We start from the raw sequence: 21,617 nt of genomic DNA, 5'->3' as shown, positions 1-21,617 counted from the left end.
CTAAAGAGCACACATACTTTTAAAATGTGTGAATTTAGTTATTTTTAATAATCATGGACAATCAATTCAATTTTTCAAAAAGAAACTAATTACTCATTTGGGGACACTATTTAAAACATACAGTTTTGAACTAATAACTTCTACTTTTAAAATTGCCCTGTGTTGTAGTAAGTCTATTTCTGCTAGTTGAGAGATAAGGGAAAAAACAGGAGAGAAAATGAACAGCCAACATTTATTTTTTCAATGCAATTTTGAAAATGGGATGTTTAAAGGCTAAAGTAAAACTTGGGACCCTTAAATGCTATAAATATAGGATTTTAAACTAGACTCATCAGAACAGTAACACAACTCTAAATAAAAAATAAATTTAAAATTCATGGGGGAAAGATTATTATTCTATAACTTAAGGCGTTAAAATTAAATTTTCATTACCCTTTAGGCTCTACAAGATTTGCCTCATGTACAAATTGCTAGATATTTTCAATAAGGAATCCTATCAACTAATCTCATTTCCTTTTTTGATAGATTTACTAGAATAACAAACAGATCATGAGAACACCAAAAGTATAGTGTATTTGTCAAATGTTTTGCTTAAAACTGAAATTTCTCAGAGCTTCTGTGGGCTGGTTGATAATATGTTTATTAAGAATTTATAAGCTGAATAACTAAATCCAATTAAAAGTTCCTTGTCGATTTGTCAAGACTCTATACTTGGACCTGTCTAAGTCAACATTTTTATCAACTATATGCATGAAGATTGAAAGGGCATGCTAATGAAACAGAACTGAGAGGAACAGCTAATACAACAAAATGTGTATGAGTTAATCATCAATCAGGATTCAAAATTAGTACAGTGGGTTGGAAAGATGGGCTGAAAGCAATAATGTGAAATTCTAGATGAGATGAGTGTCAAGTTCTGAAATCAAATTCCAAAAAAAACCCCAATTATGTAAGTACAGTTATGTTTTACAATGTTAATGGTATTAAGGTGGGAATATTATTATAGAAGTGATTCTTGCATTGGGAAGAAGGAAAATTAGAATAGATTCCCTTAGTCTCTTCTGAGTGTGAGAGTCTATGATTCTACTAGTAGAGCTAAAATTACAGTAGTTAAAACAATCCTGATTAATGGGGACACATAGAGGTTCTATTTTACTGAATTTTCTGGTTAAAAGAATCAATAATTTTTGCTTCAATTTTTGCATTTTAGAAGGATTTTTAATCCTAATAGTGTGTTTTCCTGCCTTAGTTATTGTCAAATCATACCCAACCCAACCAAATCTTCTTTTGATGGCAAATTTCTTTACAATGGCTAATGATTGAAAATGAGAACATCATGAAAATGCTATGTAAAATTAATGTGTTGAATTTCCAACTGACAATGAATTAAATTCAATAAACGTTTATTAAGAGTTTGCTCTGCATCATGAAACTGTGATAGGCATTGAATCTTTATAACTAAAAATTTCAGATAAGCTAGAAAGCTATGAATATGCCAAACATATAGAAATACAGGAAATAGTAAAAATGCTCTAATAGAATAACTAAAATATAGCATTTGCTACAATATAAAAAGAAAAATATATACACTGATATAAAAGTGAATGGACAAACAAAATTTGTAAGTTGTTACAAATTACAAAAATATTTTTATACTACAATTCTTTTTTAAAAATGTAAATTCTGAAGACATTAAATTGGTCTTGGTTCTTGATGTCTATAATTTGTAAAAATGGATTAATAATAAAAATGAAGAATTACTACAATTCTCAATATCCATCATTGTATTGCAAATATGAGAAGTTAGCCTGCTTTAGATAGAATTATGTTAACTGCAGATTAGAGGTTGATTTTTAAGATAAATTCTTGATAAAACAAACTATAACAAGCTACTTTGTTTTTTGCAAAGGACAGGAAAAAAATTAATTTGGAAGCTTTGATTAACTAAATTTTAGATAATCAAAAAGTCAATTATAGAGTCTTCTCTTCTTAAAGCAACTTTACCCTATCTTAAAAAAAAAAGGATGCAAATAGTCAAAAGTATAGGGGGGAAAGTCAGGACTATTTTGACCTTCTTTCATATGACAATTAGAAAATAATATTAACATTATAATTAATCATTATTAATAATTTTTAAAAAATAAACCCTTACCTTCCATTTGGGAATCAATACTGTGTATTGGTTCGAGGGCAGAAGAGTGGTAAGGGTAGGCAATGGGGGTCAAGTGACTTGCCCAGGGTCACACAGCTAGGAAGTGTCTGAGGCCACATTTGAACCTAGGACCTCCCATCTCTAGGCCTGGTTCTCAATCCACTGAGCCACCCAGCTGCCCCCTAACTTTTAAATTTTAATATCTTTTTACTGTTCATGAAATACAGCCAAGTTTAATTATGGTGTTAAAAAGAGTTGCCAATAACCATGTTTCTTTTCTTATAAAGACAGACCATCAAATCCATCTCAGGTGTTCAAGCTAAAGAGGATAAAAAAGCAAGAAACATGTTTTTAACAAATTTCTTATTTGTTAATTTTGAAAGAGATTACTTTTAAGTTTAAAAGAAACAAATATTTATAACAATAAGTGGTTTAACTATGATTAGTTCTTCAAATTGCTTTCAATCAGCAAATTATAATATTAAGAAAATACAATGCAAAATCAGTTATTTTTCTCTCAGAAAATGTTATCAAAAAGAGTCAGTGCCTATCATGGCATATATGAAGCACTTACTAGGGTTTGTTGAATTTAATTAATTGAGCTGATTAATGCATTAACTAGTCTTTTTCTTGCAGAAGTACAGCGGAATCTTGCATATCTGAATCCTGCCACCTAAAAATCTCAAAATGACTGGGACTATTTCAACTTTGGAAGGAAAAGATAATAGATACGTTATTGAACTGACAGAAGCAAAGATGGCATGGGCAAGATACATATTGACATGAACTTTGAATTGAGAGTGTAAGGGGAAATCTGAGAGCTCTGAACCAAAGCAAAAGCTAAAAAACCTAAAGAATTTCAGACTTTACAGATCCCTCTTAAAATGCAAATGATCTACATACTGCTACAGGCTCTCCTTAGCTATACAACAGCTGATGTCCAATTCATAGATTACAGCTACTTTAAAAGAATGATACATTGAAAAAGGATAATTTTGCTTGGAGTATGGATTTTTGTCCACTTTTTTATATTAATCTATAACATATAAACTATTTAAGTTGTTATTAAAGTTGATTTTCACAAGTGAAATTTGTGAGTGTAATGGGAATTAAATGAGTACAATCAAAATGAGATGAATATAAAAAAGGCACCCCACACAAATTTTTCTCACACCTCTCTCTAAATAAAGACAACAAATATCATTCTACCATATCCGAAAATATTTAGGACCAGGTAAGAAGACACACAGAAACACCTGAGAATCCCTGATGAACAAACTTCTATATACCTGCTGCTCCAGTTCTTCCTATGTGCATTGAAAATAGAGGTTCTGAATTGTTAGGGTAGGATCCTTCCCCTCCTCCATTCAATAGTTGAAACAATCTATGTATGTATGTATGTATGTATGTATGTATGTATCTATCAATCTATCTATCTATGTATCTATCTATCTATGTATCTATCTATGTATCTATCTATCTATCCCTATGTATTTCTATCTAATTTCATTGTCAACCAAACTTTACCCTCTCATTTCACACATATTTGTGAGTGTACAGGCATATGAAAAGTTATGTCTGATAACCAATGTATACACATGATTCTTTCATATCAAAAATATGTAAATCATCCATGAATTGAGTTACCAGCTGATTTATAACAAAGCAGAACTTGGAAATAATATTAGAGGTGAACAGACTGAGCTTGGCTAAACAATGATAATTGCATAATAGAATAATTAAGATTAAGTAAACTCAAGTGGATTGGGGAGGATGTTGGAAACAGAAAATATTATTCCTTCATCATGCACCAACAAGTAGTCCTGCCTAAGACCTCTTCTCTCTTCTGGTAACCAAGACTACAGAGCTGAGAAGGCAGGATGTGGGTTACAGATAAGTCCAAATCAACAATTCTGTGTTCTTAAGACCACTTCAGGAGGAAATAGGGTGCGAAGAGACTTCCAAGCATCTATTTTTTGAGGCTGCCAAACTACTAAGTCGAAAGCCAAATATAGCAGCCAGTAAAAGACTCTACTTGTAGATTGGGGTGAAGCTAAAGAAGAATGGTTTATACCAAGAGGAACCAAGGGTTCCTGGGACCCTTCAGATGAAGAAAGTCAAATCAAGTTATGCATATAGCACATATGTTTGTAAGTACATGTGTTTATGTGTAAGTAAACATGTGCTATGTGTATATATAGAAATACACACACAAACATATTTTTTTCTTTAACATATTAAAAGAAAAGATCAAATCAGTTGAAATTCTACCAGTTGCAGAGAACACATTTAGAGGTACTAACACTTACATTTCCAGGCTGCCCATTATTATTTGTAATGTTGTTTGTGGAGTTTGGATCATGGCAGTTCCAGTCATTTGTGATTCCTATACTCTCTGTTGAGAACATGTGAGCACCAGGCTTTGACTGACCACTGTTTTGCATCATAACTACATTCATGGTATCCTCTGTTGAAGGAAATTCCAACAAAGCAGGTAATAAGGTAGTGCATCTCACCATCTGAACATTTTTCTAAACAAGGCTACAGACAATCAAAAATATTTAGTATACATAACTTCAAGAATATTTTTATCTTTTTCCTATAAAGAAGGTAACAAAAATATTTAGGAGCAAGCCAGAATCCATGACTTCTATAGATTTAAGGTTTTTATATCATACAATATATCTAAAAATGTAAATATACTTTCTGCTATGATAAAAACAGGGCAATAAACTTGAGTTAACTCTGATTCTCAAACTTTGAGATAATTGTTCTTCCAAAACTAGGACTAAAGAGAAAAACAAACTTCTATCATCATAATAGCCATGCCAACCTTGGTCTTGGGATCTAATCTATTGTTTTTGTTAAACCCTTACCTTCTGTCTTAAAATCAATAGCAAGTATCAGTTCCAAGGCAGAAGAACAGCCAGAGTGAGGAAAGTGGGATTAAATGACTTGCCCAGGGTCACTAACTAGGAAGTTTTGACGTCGCATTTTAACTCAGGTCCTCCCAATTCCAGGCCTGGTGCTCTATCCACTGTGCTACCTAGCTGCCCACCTAATCTATTTTTTTTTTTTTAAACCCTTACCTTCTGTCTTGGAGTCAATACTGTGTATTGGCTCCAAGGCAGAAGAGTGGTAAGGGTAGGCAATGGGGGTCAAGTGACTTGCCCAGGGTCACACAGCTGGGAAGTGTCTGAGGCCAGATTTGAACCTAGGACCTCCCATCTCTAGGTCTGGTTCTCAATCCACTGAGCTACCCAGCTTCCCCCCCACCTAATCTATTTTTAATGTTAACATGGTCTAATAAACTCATGTTTTCAATAGCAACATCTGGGGGAAAAAGTCATTTCATCATTTCTATACAATGCAGATGGCCAACTGCTAGATCAGTTTATGTGCATCACATATTAAAATAATGCACAATTATTTGTTATCTATTTGAGTAATTAAGATGATTAAAGACTTAATTAAGCCAACAGAAGGCTAATTATAACATCTTCTAAAAGCATGCTGGGCAGCAAATGGTGCACATACACATGCAGTCTCTGCTTCCCAGGAGGCTGAAGCAAGTATCTTGAGCTGGGGAGTTCACATAGCAGCAAAAGCCAATCACGAATCTGCAATAAGTCTAGCACCAATAATGTCAAATCCACAGTGGTAGGAGGTCACCAATCTGCCTAAGGAAGGGTGAACTAGACCATGCTGAAGAAAAGAAAAAAAAAAAAAAAAAAAAAAAAAAGAGTAGGGCTGTAGCTGCCATGGTGATCAGTACTGGGATGATGTCCATGAAAGGCATTACCAGCCCAGTGAGATAAGGACTCAGCAGCCCCCCCCAAAAAAACAAAATTAAATTAAAGATAAAACAAAAAAACAAAAAAAACAACCAACACACACAAAAAGAAAAGCATTCTGGCTTACTACAGTTTCATGATGTTAACCCCATCATAATTTAGCAGCAGCAGCAAATAAAATGAGATTGACTAAGTTACAAATTTATTATTTGGCAAGCTCTAGCTTACAGTTATATTGATCTTTTACTGAAATAATAGAATTACAAGGAATAAAAAATCCTTTACTCCAAAATTACAAAATCCCATTAACTTAAATTCAGTAGCTTTCATGTTACTTATTGATTTTTGTGAACTCTGTCAAATGTGATAACATTATGGAAAAGTATTTTCTGAGAATATAAATGTTTATTAGACTGCCATAAATTCCTCCCCATAAAAAAGTGAATCAATGTTTGTCTTTGTGCTCTAGTTTAATCAGCGTCAATTTGGGGTTTTAAGAAAATCTCTTTATTGGCCTAAGAAGTTTTTGTTTTTATTATCTACAAAGGGCAAAAATATGGTTATAAAGTTATATTATCCAGCAGCACAAATGATAGCCATACAAAAGAGGCAAGGTGAAGGTCATCCAGAAACCCAGCCCTATATCCAGGGGAGCAGGATATAGCACAGAAGGACTGAGGATGGAGACAATGCATCAAAGGGGTCCTCTGAGACCAAAGTGACTCAGAATCGCCCTGGGAGTAACCTGGAGGATTCCCACGTGTTAAATTAAAAACTCCTGGTTCTTAGTTTCCATAGGGTTTATTAATATTCATTTGAAATAGAGAAAGCAGATAGGTAGATTAAAGTCGATTTCTAATCTAATTCTAACCATGTGTCTATCCACATGGTTATCTCTCTCAGCCACAATCCTCCACCACCGCTGTCAAAGGAAAAAGACAGCAAGCACCCCCTTTTTTTATCCTTTCTTTTGGCCCAGACATTACACCTGTGAGCATTCACATGATGTCCAAGGATGCAGGTCAGATGACCCCAGGGGGAGGGGGTTCCTTTACACACAAGTGACTGTGTCAGTGAGTTTATTCTCATACTGCTATGAAAATAATTCTTACACTCTAGAGATTATCCTAAAACTGGTAACATTATTTGTGTGTTGAACATAGAGGTGGTAGCCAAACCAAACCACACGTAACAAAGTTGGGCTACAGTTTCACTAAAACCAATATGTGCTTGATGTTACTTGACTGAACCCTAACAGGCAACATGTATTTCCTTAGAACAACTATAGATGAACTTCCAACAAATTTCTTTGGTGAGGCCCTCATGAAGTATACTTTTATAGAAAATAAATGGCAAAGAGAATTTCCATAAAATAGCTTGGAACTGAAAAAATAAAAGTTATATATCATTTATTTTAAAATATTAGGCTTATGATTTTATTAGTAAAGGGAACACTCTGATGAGAAAATTTCTTCCACCAATGCAGATCAGGCACCAGTATTCTACAATCACAGACTGAGAGTACTATCTGGACACTGAGAATAAGTGATCCGCCTGTGGTTCCTTGGCTAGTATGGGTCAGAAACCAGCCTTTAACCTAGATCTTCTTAAACCAAGGCCAGTTATCAGTTTGGTCAGGCTGCTTTGCAACTAACACAGAGATAAACATCTTTTAAAGTGAAGGGAAATTAATATTAACATTTTTCCTCACTGAGAGATATTATTCCTACTATATTTGAAACCACTGATCTAAAATTGTAAAATGCATGATTAATATATAAAACTTTAGTTTTTGCTTACTTACTTTCAACATGTGCAAAAGCACAAAATGGACCCCGAGGGCAGTACCCAGTTTGTCGCATATCATTGCACTTTGTAGACTTATAGATCTAGGAAAGAGAAAGTGAGTACAACTGATCAGTTCACTAAATAAAACACAGGATAACATTTCCTAGAAATAGTTTTATGAAAAAATCATCTCTAAATGCAATAAAATATAGTCTATATTAAGCTACTGTTATGTCCTTGAAAACCTCTACATTATATTATAGCAGCTGTATTTTGCTTTTTAAAGAATAACTTGAATTTTGCTGCCTTCAAGCTTCTCCCCAAGAAAATATGTAAATACCATCTATTTAGTCAAATGTCTTTCATATTGTGTGCAACTCAAAGGAAATATCAAACTATTATACTTACCAAGATTAAATAATGAATATCTGTCAGGTTAATTAGCTTTAAGATCAAAACTGTTTATTAACATATTTGAGATTTATAAAAGTCAAAAGAAAAGGTAACCATAATTCTAATGACATTATTATTTTTGGCTCAACAGCCTACTGTTTTATGAAGTCCGGTAAATGATCTATACCTTTTAAGCTATTATAATACTTAGACATTTTTTGTAACAATATATGATGTAATGGTAAAACATCAATCAAGTAAAAAGATCCCAAGCACAAATTCTCTCTCATAAAGTTGTAATAATATATAGCCTTTCTCGCTCCAAATTAACACCGCTACAAGATAAAGCAACAAATATAATAAGCCAAGTTTCTCAATACCTAGTCAGATTATAATATCCATCCTACCTTTAAATACTCTCTGAAGAATAGTCTCAAAAAATTACATATTTAAAGCTATAAGGGACCTTAGATTTAATTTGCTCTAACCCTTCCCCTCCTTTACCAAGTAGGACTCCGAGTCCTAAAACCATGAAATGGAATGTCCAAAGTCACATATGGAACAATGGCAAAGATGCATGGGAACCCAGGCCCTAAATCCAAGTCCAGTGCTCTTTACAGTTTCTCAAGTACTTACAAGATGAGACTAACTTTTCTGGCCCTGCCTTATACAACAGGATTCCCCTAGCAAGATTGTTTTCAGCCCATAATAAACATTTATGGTCCAGAGCAGTGATTCCCAAAGTGGGCGCCACCAACCCCTGGTGGGTGCTGCAGTGATCCAGAGGAGCGGTGATGGCCACAGGTGCATTTATCTTTCCTATTAATTGCTATTAAAAATTTTTTTAAAATTTAATTTCCAGGGGCTCTAAGTAATATTTTTTCTGGAAAGGGAGCAGTAAGCCAAAAAAGTCTGGGAACCACTGGTCCAGAGTCAATCAATCAGCACTTTACTTAGCACTTACTATATATTAAACACAGTACTAGAGATACAAAGAAACTCTCATGCCAAGCCTCTTCCAAATATATACCACTAAAAGAAAAATATAAAAACAGTAGAGAAAAATAGCCTTTGCTATGACTCAGAAGTCATAAATCAATCAGCACCACTCACAGAGTGACTTACTACTTCCTGCTTTAGCTGATCTCCTACATCTTTTTTTTTAATTTTTTAAAGTTTTTATTTTGAATATTTTCCCATAGTTACATATTTCATGTTCTTTCCCTCTTCCTCAAACCCCCCTAACTCCCCTTAGCTGATGCACAATTCTACCGGGTTTTACATGTATCATTGATCAAGACCTAATTCCAAATTATTGATAGTTGGACTAGAGTTATCGTTTAGTGTCTCCATCCCCAATAATACCCCTATCAGCCCATGTGTTCAAGCAGTTGTATTTCTTCTGTATTTCTCCTCCCACAGTTCTTCCTATGAATGTGGCTAGTTTTCTTTCTCATAAGTCCCTCACCTTGCTCTGGGATTCTTGCATCGCTGCTAGTAGAGAAGTCCATTATGTTCAATTGTACCACAGTTTATCAGTCTCTGTGTACAATGTTCTCCTGGGTTCTGCTCCTTTTGCTCTGCAACAATTCCTGGAGGTCATTCCAGTTCGCATGGAATTCCTCCAGTTCTTTATTCCTTTGAGCACAGTAGTATTCCATCACCAACAGATACCACAATCGAAGGGCATTCTCTCATTTTCCAATTTTTTGCCACCACAAAGAGCACAGCTATAAATATTTTTGAACATATCTTTTTCCTTATTATCTCTTTGGGGTATAAACCAAGCAGTGCTATGGCTGGATCAAAAGGCAGATAGTCTTTTAAAGCCCTTTGAGCATAGTTCCAAATTGCCATCCAGATTGGTTGGATCAATTCACAACTCCACCAACAATGTATTAGTATCCCAATTTTGCCACATCCCCTCCAACATTCATTACTCTCCCCTGTTGTCATTTTAGCCAATCTGTTAGAGGTGAGGTGATACCTCAGAGTTGTTTTGATTTGCATTTCTCTAATTGTTAGAGATTTAGAACACTTTCTCATGTACTTATTGATAGTTTTGATTTCTTTATCTGAAAATTGCCTATTCATGTCTCTTGCCCATTTATCAATTGGAGGATGGCTTGATTTTTTTGTACAATTGATTTCACTCCTTGTATATTTGAGTAATTAGACCTTTGTCTGAGTTTTTTGTTATAAAAGATTTTTTCCCAATTTGTTGCTTCCCTTCTAATTGTGGTAGCATTGGTTTTGTCTGCACAAAAACTTTTTAGTTTAATGTAGTCAAGATTATTTATTTTACATTTTGTAATTTTTTTCTAACTCTTGCTTGGTTTTAAAATCCTTTCCCATAGATCTGACAAGTATACTATTCTGTGCTCATCTAATTTACTTATAGTTTCCTTCTTTATATTCAAGTCATTCACCCATTTTGAGTTTATCTTGGTATAGGGTGTGAGATGTTGATCCAGGTCCAATCTCTCCCATATTTTTTTCCATTTTTCTCAGCAGTTTTTGTCAAATAGTGGGGTTTTGTCCCAAAAGCTGGGTTCTTTGTCTTATCGAAGACTGTGTTGCTTAGGCCACTTACCCCTAGTCTATTCCACTGATCCTCCCTTCTGTCTCTTAGCCAGTACGATATTGTTTTGATGACTACTGCTTTATAGAACAACTTAAGATCTAGTACTGCTAGGCCACCTTCCTTCATATTTTTTTTTTCATTATTTCCCTTGATATTCTTGGTCTTTTGTTCTTCCAAATGAACTCTGTTATAGTTTTTTCTAATTCAGTAAAAAAGTTTTTTGGTAGTTTGATAGGTATGGCACTAAATAAGTAAATTAATTTGGGTAGATTGGTCATTTTTATTATGTTAGCTCATCCTACCCATGAGCAATCAATGTTTTTCCAATTGTTTAGATCTAGTTTTAATTGTGTGGAAAGGTTTCGTAGTTGTGTTTGTATAATTCCTGTGTTTGTTTTGGCAGGCAGATTCCTAAGTATTTTATATTGTCTAGTGTGATTTTTTAATGGGATTTCTCTTTCTAACTCTTCGTGCTACAATGTGTTGGAAATATATAGAAAATGCTGATGACTTATGTGCATTTATTTTGTATCCTGCAACTTTGCTAAAGTTGCTGATTATTTCCACTAACTTTTTAGTTGATTCTCTAGGATTTTTCAAGTAGACCATCATATCATCTGCAAAGAGTGATAGTTTGGTCTCCTCATTGCCTATTTTAATACCTTCAATTTCTTTTTCTTCTCTAATTGCTACTGCTAGTGTTTCTAGTATAATGTTAAATAATAGAGGTGACGATGGGCATCCTTGTTTCACTCCTGATCTTATTGGGAATGCTTCTAATTTGTCCCCATCTCCTACATCTTAACATCTATTCTCCAAAATTGTTTGGAGGTGTGGCATCTATAAAAGCTATCTTGCTTCAGTAGGCTGCCAACCCTGCCTGGCCTGTCATTTTCCATCTGCAATATGACAGCTCCATTCTGTAAACATTTAGGTATAAAAAGGAGTTTCTCATCCATCAGCATTTTTGTTTCATCTCTATCTGCAAGTATAGATAACTAATACTGAGTCGTCATCAAGCAATGCTGAAATATAGACAATTATTTTTGCTTATAGTAAAATGGAGATGGTTTTTTGCAATGTCTTGCTGAATAGTCTTCAGGAGTTTGCTCTGGTTTTCTCTTCCTCTCTTCACAGTCAGAGGATCAAGTCTGGGTTGGAAGGGACCTTGGAGGTCATACATAACCACAGTGCAACAATATGTGGTCTTTTACTCTTGCCATTATGTTTTACAATTGATCCTACGATGGAAAATTCCAACCCTAGGTCAACCTCATCACTTGTTTTTTCTGTTCCAATTCTGATCTTAAGAACATTATTAGGAGTCAGACAACTATACCAACTAGGTCCACGACAAATTTGTGTTACCTAACCTCACTGCTACCTGGAAATCTTTTTATTCTTTCCTCTTTGACAATATAAATATAAACCTTTTAGACCTCTTCTTCAAGCCTCTAATGCCAAGTCTCTCTTTCTTTACCCAAAGGACTTATCTTCTACTTTATTGAGAAAATAAAGGCTATGTGTCATAAGGTCCTTTTCCCTTATACCACAGCTCAAAACCATTCTACGCTATCCCTCACTTTCCCCTTTTTTTCTCTCTAGTCTCTGAGGTAGAGAAGACCCTTTCCTTGCCAGGATCAACCACTTGTTCCTTTAATCCAATACCTTCCTATCTCCTCTAGCAGCTTAAATCTTTAATCATCCCTTATAGCTCAACCTCTGATTCCTTCACTGCTGCCTTCCTTCACTTGATCTCTTCAATTTATCACCCTAAATTTTTCTTATTTTTACAGAGATTTTAAAAATTCTATGAAGAATTTAATGAGCCCCTCTCCAAATTAATCGACATATATTTTAATACTTGATTTCAATGTACTTAAGCAGTAAAAAAAAATTTAAGGTTAAGGAAAGAGGGTTTTCTTCAAGAAGAGTAGGAAGCACTAGCCAAGAAGAATATTAAATATCCTAATATCCTAACAAAAAATTAAATTGGGTCTTGAAAAGAAACAATTGATTACCTACATGCTAGTCATTTCTAATCAGCTATCTATGTATGCTAAGACCATTTACTTATATGAGCTAAGACCAAACTTTACATCAAATGAGAAAAAAGGACAAAGATGAGAAAATATGCCACGTAACTAAAATAGCTCCAAACTGACTTATTTTTAGTTAAGGCTAAAATTTTTTTAGGCTAAATCTCTCTAACTCATCCACCCTAGAAGTGAAGTGACTATTTTTAGGCATGGTCCCATTTTAGATCAGCACAAGAGACCACTACTCTTAGGGAGCTCACTGTATTAGTGCCAAATTAGTTTAGGTACCTGATTTGCATTAGCCCATTATAGCTCAGAATTCAGAGCTCAAGATTTCAGCAGGCATCTCACACAGTACAGACCTGCACCACAATGCCTGACTAACTTGATCTATTTAAATAAACTACAAATGTTGCAAAAAAGGGAAATTGGTAAATATACTGACATCAATATGAAGAATTTTTATGGATACAGTTGATATAAAGCAATTATTGCAAGGTTAAAAAAACCCTAGAAATTCACCTTGGTCATCTACTTGCCAAAAAGAAAAACATGGAAGCAAAGATCAACACTGGAATAGAATATAAAATCAAGTGCGAAAACTTACAGAGTAAGATGGTAAAAAGAATATAAGCAGGACTGACTCATAAAACAAGAAAAAGTAGGGGATATAAACTCATTTTTCCTCAAAACTCAAAAAAATGGAAGAGACTAAATCACACTACTTCTCCAACTTTTATATCATATTAAAATAGCTCAACTCTTACCTCGGGGTGAAATTGTTGTTCAGTACGAGAATGACAATACTGACAGTTATCCCCACTTTCACATTTAGAAGGTTCTCCCCATTCATCTCCATGTTTCACACTGGGGCATGGAGTGGACCTGGAAGGAGGAAAAAAGATTACTGAAAAACAAGAAAGGAAAATGTCACTCATTTACAAAATTTATTATGTGAAAGTCTATAAATTCATAGATATAGACATTTGGGGGCATGGCCCACCCATGTTATTCATTGATTAAACACTAGATTAATGGTATACCATCAAACCAGTGGAATACAGCGAAGAGGAGTTGCTTTAATTCTTTTAACTTCCTACTAAAAATTCTTTTAAAATATCATTTCTCCCATTGAAATAAAAAAGAAAGTTAAATGGTCAAATGCCAGTCTGACAATCCACAATTTCTCATAAAGTCAGTACATTATAATCTGTATCTTTGCCAAATAATAAAATGGGAAGTATTTTCTAGGGTCAGCTAAAATCTTTAGGAGCCTAGAGTTGGAAGAAATGTCTGCACTACCTCTCTAGACTTGTTACGAGTGAGTAGTTGAATTGTTTTTCAATTCTGAAGTATAAAAGATTTTTAAAACTTAAAGTTGAAGCTTTCAAGTCTATAATCAGGGGTGGGGAATTATTTTCTTAGTAAAGCCAAAGTTTCTAGAAAGAGAAAAGTCCATATCTTTTTTTCATTGCATACATAAGCACCATTTTTTTTTTTAAAAACCCATACCATCTTCTTAGAACTGATACTAAGTATTGGTTCCAAGGCAGAAGACTGGTAAGGGCTAAGCAATTTGGGGTTAAGTAACTTGCCCAGGGCCACAAAGCTATTTAGTATCTGATGTGAGACTTGAATCCAGGACCAGATCCCTATCCACTGAGCAACCTAGTTGCCCCTGCCTACTTGGAAACTTTTAATATTATTTATCCAGATTTATTAAAAATTATCACTTATAGAAAACAACATTAAGTTCTTTCCAATAGTTTCTCTATCCAAAAAAAATCTAATTTCTTTCCTCCAATTCAACAAAGTCAGTTTGTCTGAAGATATTCTCTATTGCCTAAAACTTTTGAAACACTAATTTAAGCATATCTACTCTCTACTAATCCAGACCTATATTTCAGGTCCTATATATAGAAAAAGAAATAAATATTCTATCTTGTATATCTGCATCTCTGACATAATCAAACATGTACAGCTGAGTAGCAGTGAATCAAACTACAAATAATGAAAAAGGCTATTATTTGTTTCTATCAAGATCAAGTGAGAAGAAGCTGATTTTATTACGAGGCAATAAGTCCAGGAACGAAGCTGCAAAATGAACAGGGTCAAGCTCTTGCCATGCTTAGAGAACCGAAAAGAAGGCGTATTCTTAAAGATGCTGATATAATGAACACTGTTAAAGCCTTAAAAAAAAGATAAATGTAAGAAAAAAGGGGGGCCTGGGGAAAAGGTAGGAAATTTCAACTAATGAAGAATGGGCATTTTGGAACTAAAGGTAAAGAAAAGATTAAAAAAGAATTACTTCAACCATATAAATTCATTTCCAAGGGTATTCAAGATGAAGTACATTTGGACAAAAATCATCACCAAGAATGGGATGGGGAAAGGTGATAGTGTTTAAAGCAGTGGTTCCCAAACTTTTTTGGCTTACCCTTTCCAGAAAAAAATATTACTTAGCACCCCTGTCACATACTATCACCACCCCCAAATGCACCTGTGGCCATCACCACCCCCCTGAATCGCTGCAGCGCCCACCAGGGGGTGGTGGCTCCTACTTTGGGAATCACTGCTTTAAAGTGTGAATCAAAAGAACAGAGAGAAAAGGAAGCTCACAAAATTAGAATGACAAAGGTAATATCTAAAATAAAGGGGTGGGGGAGAGCCAGACCTAGAGAAAGGAAGTCCTAGGTTCAAATCTGGCCTCAGACACTTCCCAGCTGTGTGACCCTGCCGGGCAAGTCACTTGACCCCCATTGCCTACCCTTACCATTCTTCTGCCTTGGAACAAATATACAGTATTGACTACAAGATGGAAGGTAAGGGCCTTAAAACAAATAAATAATTAAAATGAACAGGGAATAGACAAATATGTGAGATACCACTTCTAGATAAGTACAAAAAGGATGAGTACATACAGTTCTCAAAAAGATGAATTGCCAACTGTAAATGGTCACATGAAAACATGCTCCAAATCACTGAGAGTAAGAGAAATTAAAATTTAAACAACTCCAGAATTTTACACCTCATACTAAGCAAACTGTAAAATATGACAAAATATAGAAAAATCAATGCTAGGGAGCTGAGAGAACATAGTTATTCAATGTTCTAGATTTTAGTTTAGAAGTATATAAGAAATAAAATTTTTCATATGTCCTTTGACCGAGGGATACCAATACTGGGAAAAACCCCAAGACAGAAACAAGGGTCCATTACATTATACTATTTTATATACTGTGTCAGAAGTGATCACTCTATAGCAGGGATGGGCAAACATTTTAAAGAGGGGACCAAAGGAAAGGAAATGCTCATCTGTAAGTCTGTTTCTAAGGTAATTCTTTTGAGGTTTCATTGTATTGTATCCTACTCATTGTATTCGTCAGATTAGGAATAATGTCACACAGCCAGACAAAACATTTCAGGGAGGGGCATCTGGCCCGCTGGCTGTAGTTTGCCCATCACTGCTCTATAGAATGTTTTTGCTTAACTACTTTTCTTCATCACAAGGAAAGAGTCAGTCTTATAGCATGAAGAGATTGAAATGACTAGGCAGTAAAGAAAAAAAGTCAGCAATAACTTTTTAAAAAGTAGAATAGTATGGCAATTGTGTGTGTGTGTGTGTGTGTATGTGCGAGTGTGTGTGCGTTTAAATAAACCCTTACTTCCATCTTAAAACTAATACTGTGTATTGGTTCCAAGGCAGAAGAGTAGTAAGGGCTAGACATTGGGGATTAAGTGACTTGCCCAGGGCCACACAGTTGGGAAGTGTCTGAGGCCAGATTTGAACCGAGAAACCTCCTCATCTCTAGGACTGGCTCTCATTCCACTGAGCCACCCAGCTGAGCCACAATTGCATTTTTTTAATGTATCAATAAGTTCATTTAGAAAAAACTTTTAGAAAAGTTTAGACAGATATATTACAGCATATACCACGATAAATTCAAAATAGATAAGTGGTTCTGAATATTAAAGACCTGTAATAGGGATAAGTTAGAAGCTTTTCTTAGAAGATCAGGAGTAAAACAAGATGCCTATTAGCACAAATATTACTTAATATTGTATTAGAAATGCTACCAAAAGCAATAAAAGAAAAAGAAACTGAAGATATCAGAATGAGCAAAGACATAATAAAACTATCTTTCTGCAAATTATATAAGAAAATCCTAGAGATTCAAATAAAAAATTAATTGAAACTCTCGATAATTTTTAAAAATGGTAGTATATAAAATGAATCCATATAAATCATCAGCATTTCTATATATTACTAACAATGAGCTATAAGAGATAAGAGATGACTCATTTAACTATAACTTATCTTCCAAAACAAATCCAGAAACTATATGAACATAATTATAAAAAATTTATTATACAAATAAAATAAGTTTTAAACGGAGAAATATTGTTTGTGGATTGGCAAAGACAATATAATTTAAATGTCAATTCTACCTAACCTGCTTATTATAATAATCTACTTATTAAATGCCATCCCAATTAAATTACAAAAAAATTATGTTATTGAACTAAAAAAGATAATTCATTTGGAAAAAAAACAGAAGATAAAGAATATTAAAAGTAAATAATGAAAAAAAGTTACAGAAGAAGTTCCAGTAGCATTAAATTCCAAACTATATTATAAAGCAGTAATTATTAAAACTATTTGGCATTAGAGATGTCCAGTTAAGATGGCGGCAGAGTAAGGAGCAGCTGCTTGATCTCTCCTAACCGAAACATACAGGACTCCTCAAGGGGACATAAAAACGAATACAGATGAACAAAGGGACCCCACAAAAGGGCGCAGCATTGAAGGTACGCGGAATCGGGGCATTTCCACGCTACAAAGGGGTGAAACAGCTCTCACTAAAACGTGAGAGGAAGAAGTCCCTCCCCCACACCCACACCACACACAGCTCCAAAGCAAGCCCACAAGAGTTAAAGCAGATTTGGGGCACCCGTTAAGTCACTGGCAGCTCCAGAGCTTGTTCCTGAGAGCAGAAAGACGTAGGACCCTAAGAGGCTAAAGAACGCGCATGGACTTTCCTGAGCGCCTGCTCAGGTGAAGGCATTGCCCCACGAGTAGACAAGGATCTCTAGCGCAGACTTGGACCTCGAGTGGGGACCCAGTGCAGACGGGGGTCGGTTGTGGAAGCAGCCCCTGAGACTGCTGAAAGAGCCTCAGGCAGAGGGGTAGACCAGGGACAACGAGGAGGCTCAACCCCGAGAACAACGAGACCTGAGAACTCAGGAGCCCAGAAAGCGCAGACAGACCCTGAGTGTGAGGACAAAGCTGAGAAGGCGCTGGGCTAACAACAATGGCAAGCCAAAATCGAGAACTCTAGAAGAGAAAGATTATCAAGAAGAACTCTGTAACACTCCACAACTTTTACACAGTTAAAATCCAGACAACAAAGGAGAACAAACAAGAAATCATATCCAAACCTTCCCAAAACAATGAAAACTGGTCACAAGCTATTGAAGAGTTCAAATCTGAGATGATGAGAAAGATGGAAGAGATCTGGCAAGAAAATAACAGTTTAAAAGGCAGAATATTTCACAATTGGAAAGTGAGGCTCAGAAATCAAATGAACTGATAAGTAAATTGAACACCAGAAATGACCAGATTGAAAAGGAAAACCAAAACATTATAGCCAAAAACCAGTCCCTAAATGCTAGATTTGAGCAATTAGAAGCCAATGATCTCCCAAAACAGCAAGAACAAATAAAACAAAGTCAAAAGACTGATAAAATAGAAGGAAACATGAAATATCTCAATGAGAAAGTGACAGACCAAGAAAACCGGTCTAGAAGAGACAATTTGAGAATCATTGGTATTCCAGAAAAAGCAGAAATTAATAGAAACTTGGACTCCATACGAAAATAAATTATTCAGCAAAATTGCCCTGAAGTTCTACAACAAGAGGGCAATATAGACATTGAAAGGATCCACAGATCACCCTCTACACTAGACCCAGAAAGGACAACACCCAGGAATATAATAGCCAAATTCAAGAGCTTCCAAGTAAAAGAAAAAAATCTTACAAGAAGCCAGAAAGAGACAATTCAAATATCAAGGAGCACCAATCAGGAGCACACAGGATCTGGCAGCCTCCACACCAAAAGACCGCAAGGCTTGGAATATGATATTCAGAAAGGCAAGAAAGCTGGGCCTTCAACCACGGATCAACTACCCATCAAAACTGACTATATACTTCCAGGGGAAAGTATGAGCATTCAACAAAACTGAAGATTTCCAAGTATTTGCACAGAAGAGACCAGGACTAAATGGAAAGTTTGATATCCAACCACAAAAATCAAGAGAAACATGAATAGGTAAATAAGAAACAGAGGGGAAAGAAAGAAAACTCATAATTTTTTAAATTTGCCTCTTTAAGGGCTTCAATTAGATCTAATTATCTGTATTCCTATGTGGAGAAATGCTATGTATAATTCTCTGTAGTGAACTCTATTCACTATTATAGTATTCACTATTATAGCAATCAGAAGAATAATTCATAGGGAGAGGGTAGAATACTAAATGGTCTAAGATGACATGGGGGGTGGGAAAGAGGGGGGTGAATAGTAGGGGATACTTGAGTGAATAAGAAAAATAGGATATTCTATTACACACAAAGAGGGCATGGGAAGGGGAGGGGACAAATAATAGTATAAGAAGGAGAGGAAGAGAGCATTAAGAGGTAATATTTAAACCTTATTCTCAGTGTAATCAACCTGGAGAGGGAAGAGTAACTACATTATCCACTGGGATATCAAACTCTATCTAACCCTACTGAGAAAGTCAGAAGGGATAAACCAAGGGGAGCAGGGGAGTGGAGAGGTCAAAAAAGGGAGGGGAGAAGGGGGAGGGAATTCATTAGACCTTTAAAAATAAAAAGAGGGGAATAACAAGGGAGGGAGTAGAAAGGGAAGTTAATCAAAGGAGGGGATAAGGGATACCGGCTCAAAGCAAATCACTGGTTTAAAAGGAAATAGTATAAGAAAAAGGGGGTAGGAATAGGGGAGGATACGAAAATGTCAGCAAATGCACAACTGATGATTACAACTCTGAATGTGAATGGGATGAACTCACCCATAAAACGGAAGCAAATAGCAGAGTGGATTAGAAACCAAAATCCTACCATATGTTGTCTACAAGAAACACATATGAGACAGGTGGACATACACAAGTTTAAGGTTCAGGGCCTGAGCAAAATCTTTTGGGTGTCAAAGGAGAAAAAGAAGGCAGGAGTGGCTATTATGATTTCTGACAAAGCCAAAGTAAAAATAGATATGATTAAAAAAGACAGGGAAGGTCATTACATCCTGATTAAAGGCAGTATAAACAATGAGGAAATAACACTGTTCAATATATATGCACCAAGTGGTATAGCATCCAAATTCATAAAGGAGAAACTGGCAGAGCTCAAGAAGGAAATAGATAGTAAAACCATAATAGTGGGAGATCTAAATATTCCTCTTTCAAATCTAGATAAATCAAACCAAAAAATAAGTAAGAAAGAGGTAAGAGAGGTGAATGGAGTCCTAGAAAAATTAGATTTAATTGATATGTGGAGAAAAATAAATAGGGACAAAAAGGAATACACCTTCTTTTCAGCTGCACATGGTACATTCACAAAGAATGTCCATGTAATAGGGCATAGAAACATTGCAAACAAATGCAAAAGAGCAGATATAATAAATGTAACCTTCTCAGATCATAATGCGATAAAAATAATAATCAGTAAGGGTACCTGGACAGGCAAATCAAAAACCAATTGGAAATTAAACAATATGATTCTCCAAAACCAATTAGTCAAAGAAGAAATCTTAGAAACAATCAACAATTTCATTGAAGAGAATGACAATGATGAGACATCCTACCAAACTCTGTGGGATGCAGCCAAGGCAGTACTCAGGGGGAAATTTATATCCTTGAGTGCATATGTTAACAAATTAAGGAGGGCATAGATTAATGAATTGGGTATGCAACTCAAAAAATTAGAAAGTGAGCAAATTAAAAATCCCCAGATGAAAACTAAATTAAAAATACTAAAAATTAAGGGAGAAATTAATAAAATCGAAAGTAAAAGAACTATTGAATTAATAAATAAGACTAGAAGCTGGTATTTTGAAAAAACAGATAAAATAGACAAAGTACTGGTCAATCTAATAAAAAAAAGGAAAGAAGAAAACCAAATTGACAGTATCAAAGATGAAAAGGGAGAACTTACCTTTAATGAAGGGGAAATTAAGGCAATCATTAAAAACTATTTCGCCCAACTATATGGCAACAAATATAACAATTTAGGAGATATGGATGAATATTTACAAAAATATAAATTGCCTAGATTAACAGCAGAAGAAATAGAATACCTAAATAATCCCATATCAGAAAGAGAAATTGAACAAGCCATCAAAGAACTCCCTAAGAAAAAAGCACCAGGACCTGATGGATTCACAAGTGAATTCTATAAGACATTCAAAGAGCAACTAATCCCAATACTATACAAATTATTTGATATGATAAGCAAAGAAGGAGTCCTACCAAATTCCTTTTATGACACAAATATGGTACTGATTCCAAAGCCAGGGAGATCAAAAACAGAGAAAGAAAACTATAGACCAATCTCCCTAATGAACATAGATGCAAAAATCTTAAATAGAATATTAGCAAAGAAAATCCAGCAAGTAATTAAGAAGATCATCCACCATGATCAGGTGGGATTTATACCAGGAATGCAAGGATGGTTCAACATTAGGAAAACCATCCACATAAATGACCATATCAACAGTCTAACAAACAAAAATCACATGATTATCTCAATAGATGCTGAAAAAGCCTTTGACAAAATACAGCATCCATTCCTATT

The 21,617-nt window shown here is 35.0% G+C and overlaps 1 protein-coding gene across 1 annotated transcript in view; it reads right to left on the bottom strand.

Annotated features, from left to right (window-relative positions):
• Positions 1 to 21,617, bottom strand: part of UNKL (unk like zinc finger) — a 132,982-nt gene that overhangs the window by 51,612 nt on the left and 59,753 nt on the right. The window contains exons 6-8 of the mRNA XM_044657478.1: positions 13,518 to 13,635; positions 7,751 to 7,835; positions 4,462 to 4,619 (exon numbers count right to left, since the gene is read on the bottom strand). Coding sequence (XP_044513413.1) covers positions 4,462 to 4,619; positions 7,751 to 7,835; positions 13,518 to 13,635 — 361 coding nt within the window. The remainder of the gene's footprint in view (positions 1 to 4,461; positions 4,620 to 7,750; positions 7,836 to 13,517; positions 13,636 to 21,617) is intronic.

Source organism: Gracilinanus agilis, chromosome 1, assembly GCF_016433145.1.
Source record: "Gracilinanus agilis isolate LMUSP501 chromosome 1, AgileGrace, whole genome shotgun sequence".
NCBI lineage: Eukaryota > Metazoa > Chordata > Mammalia > Didelphimorphia > Didelphidae > Gracilinanus > Gracilinanus agilis.
The sequence above is the reverse complement of the archived record's forward strand: the minus strand, read 5'-3'. Positions and strand labels throughout refer to the sequence as shown.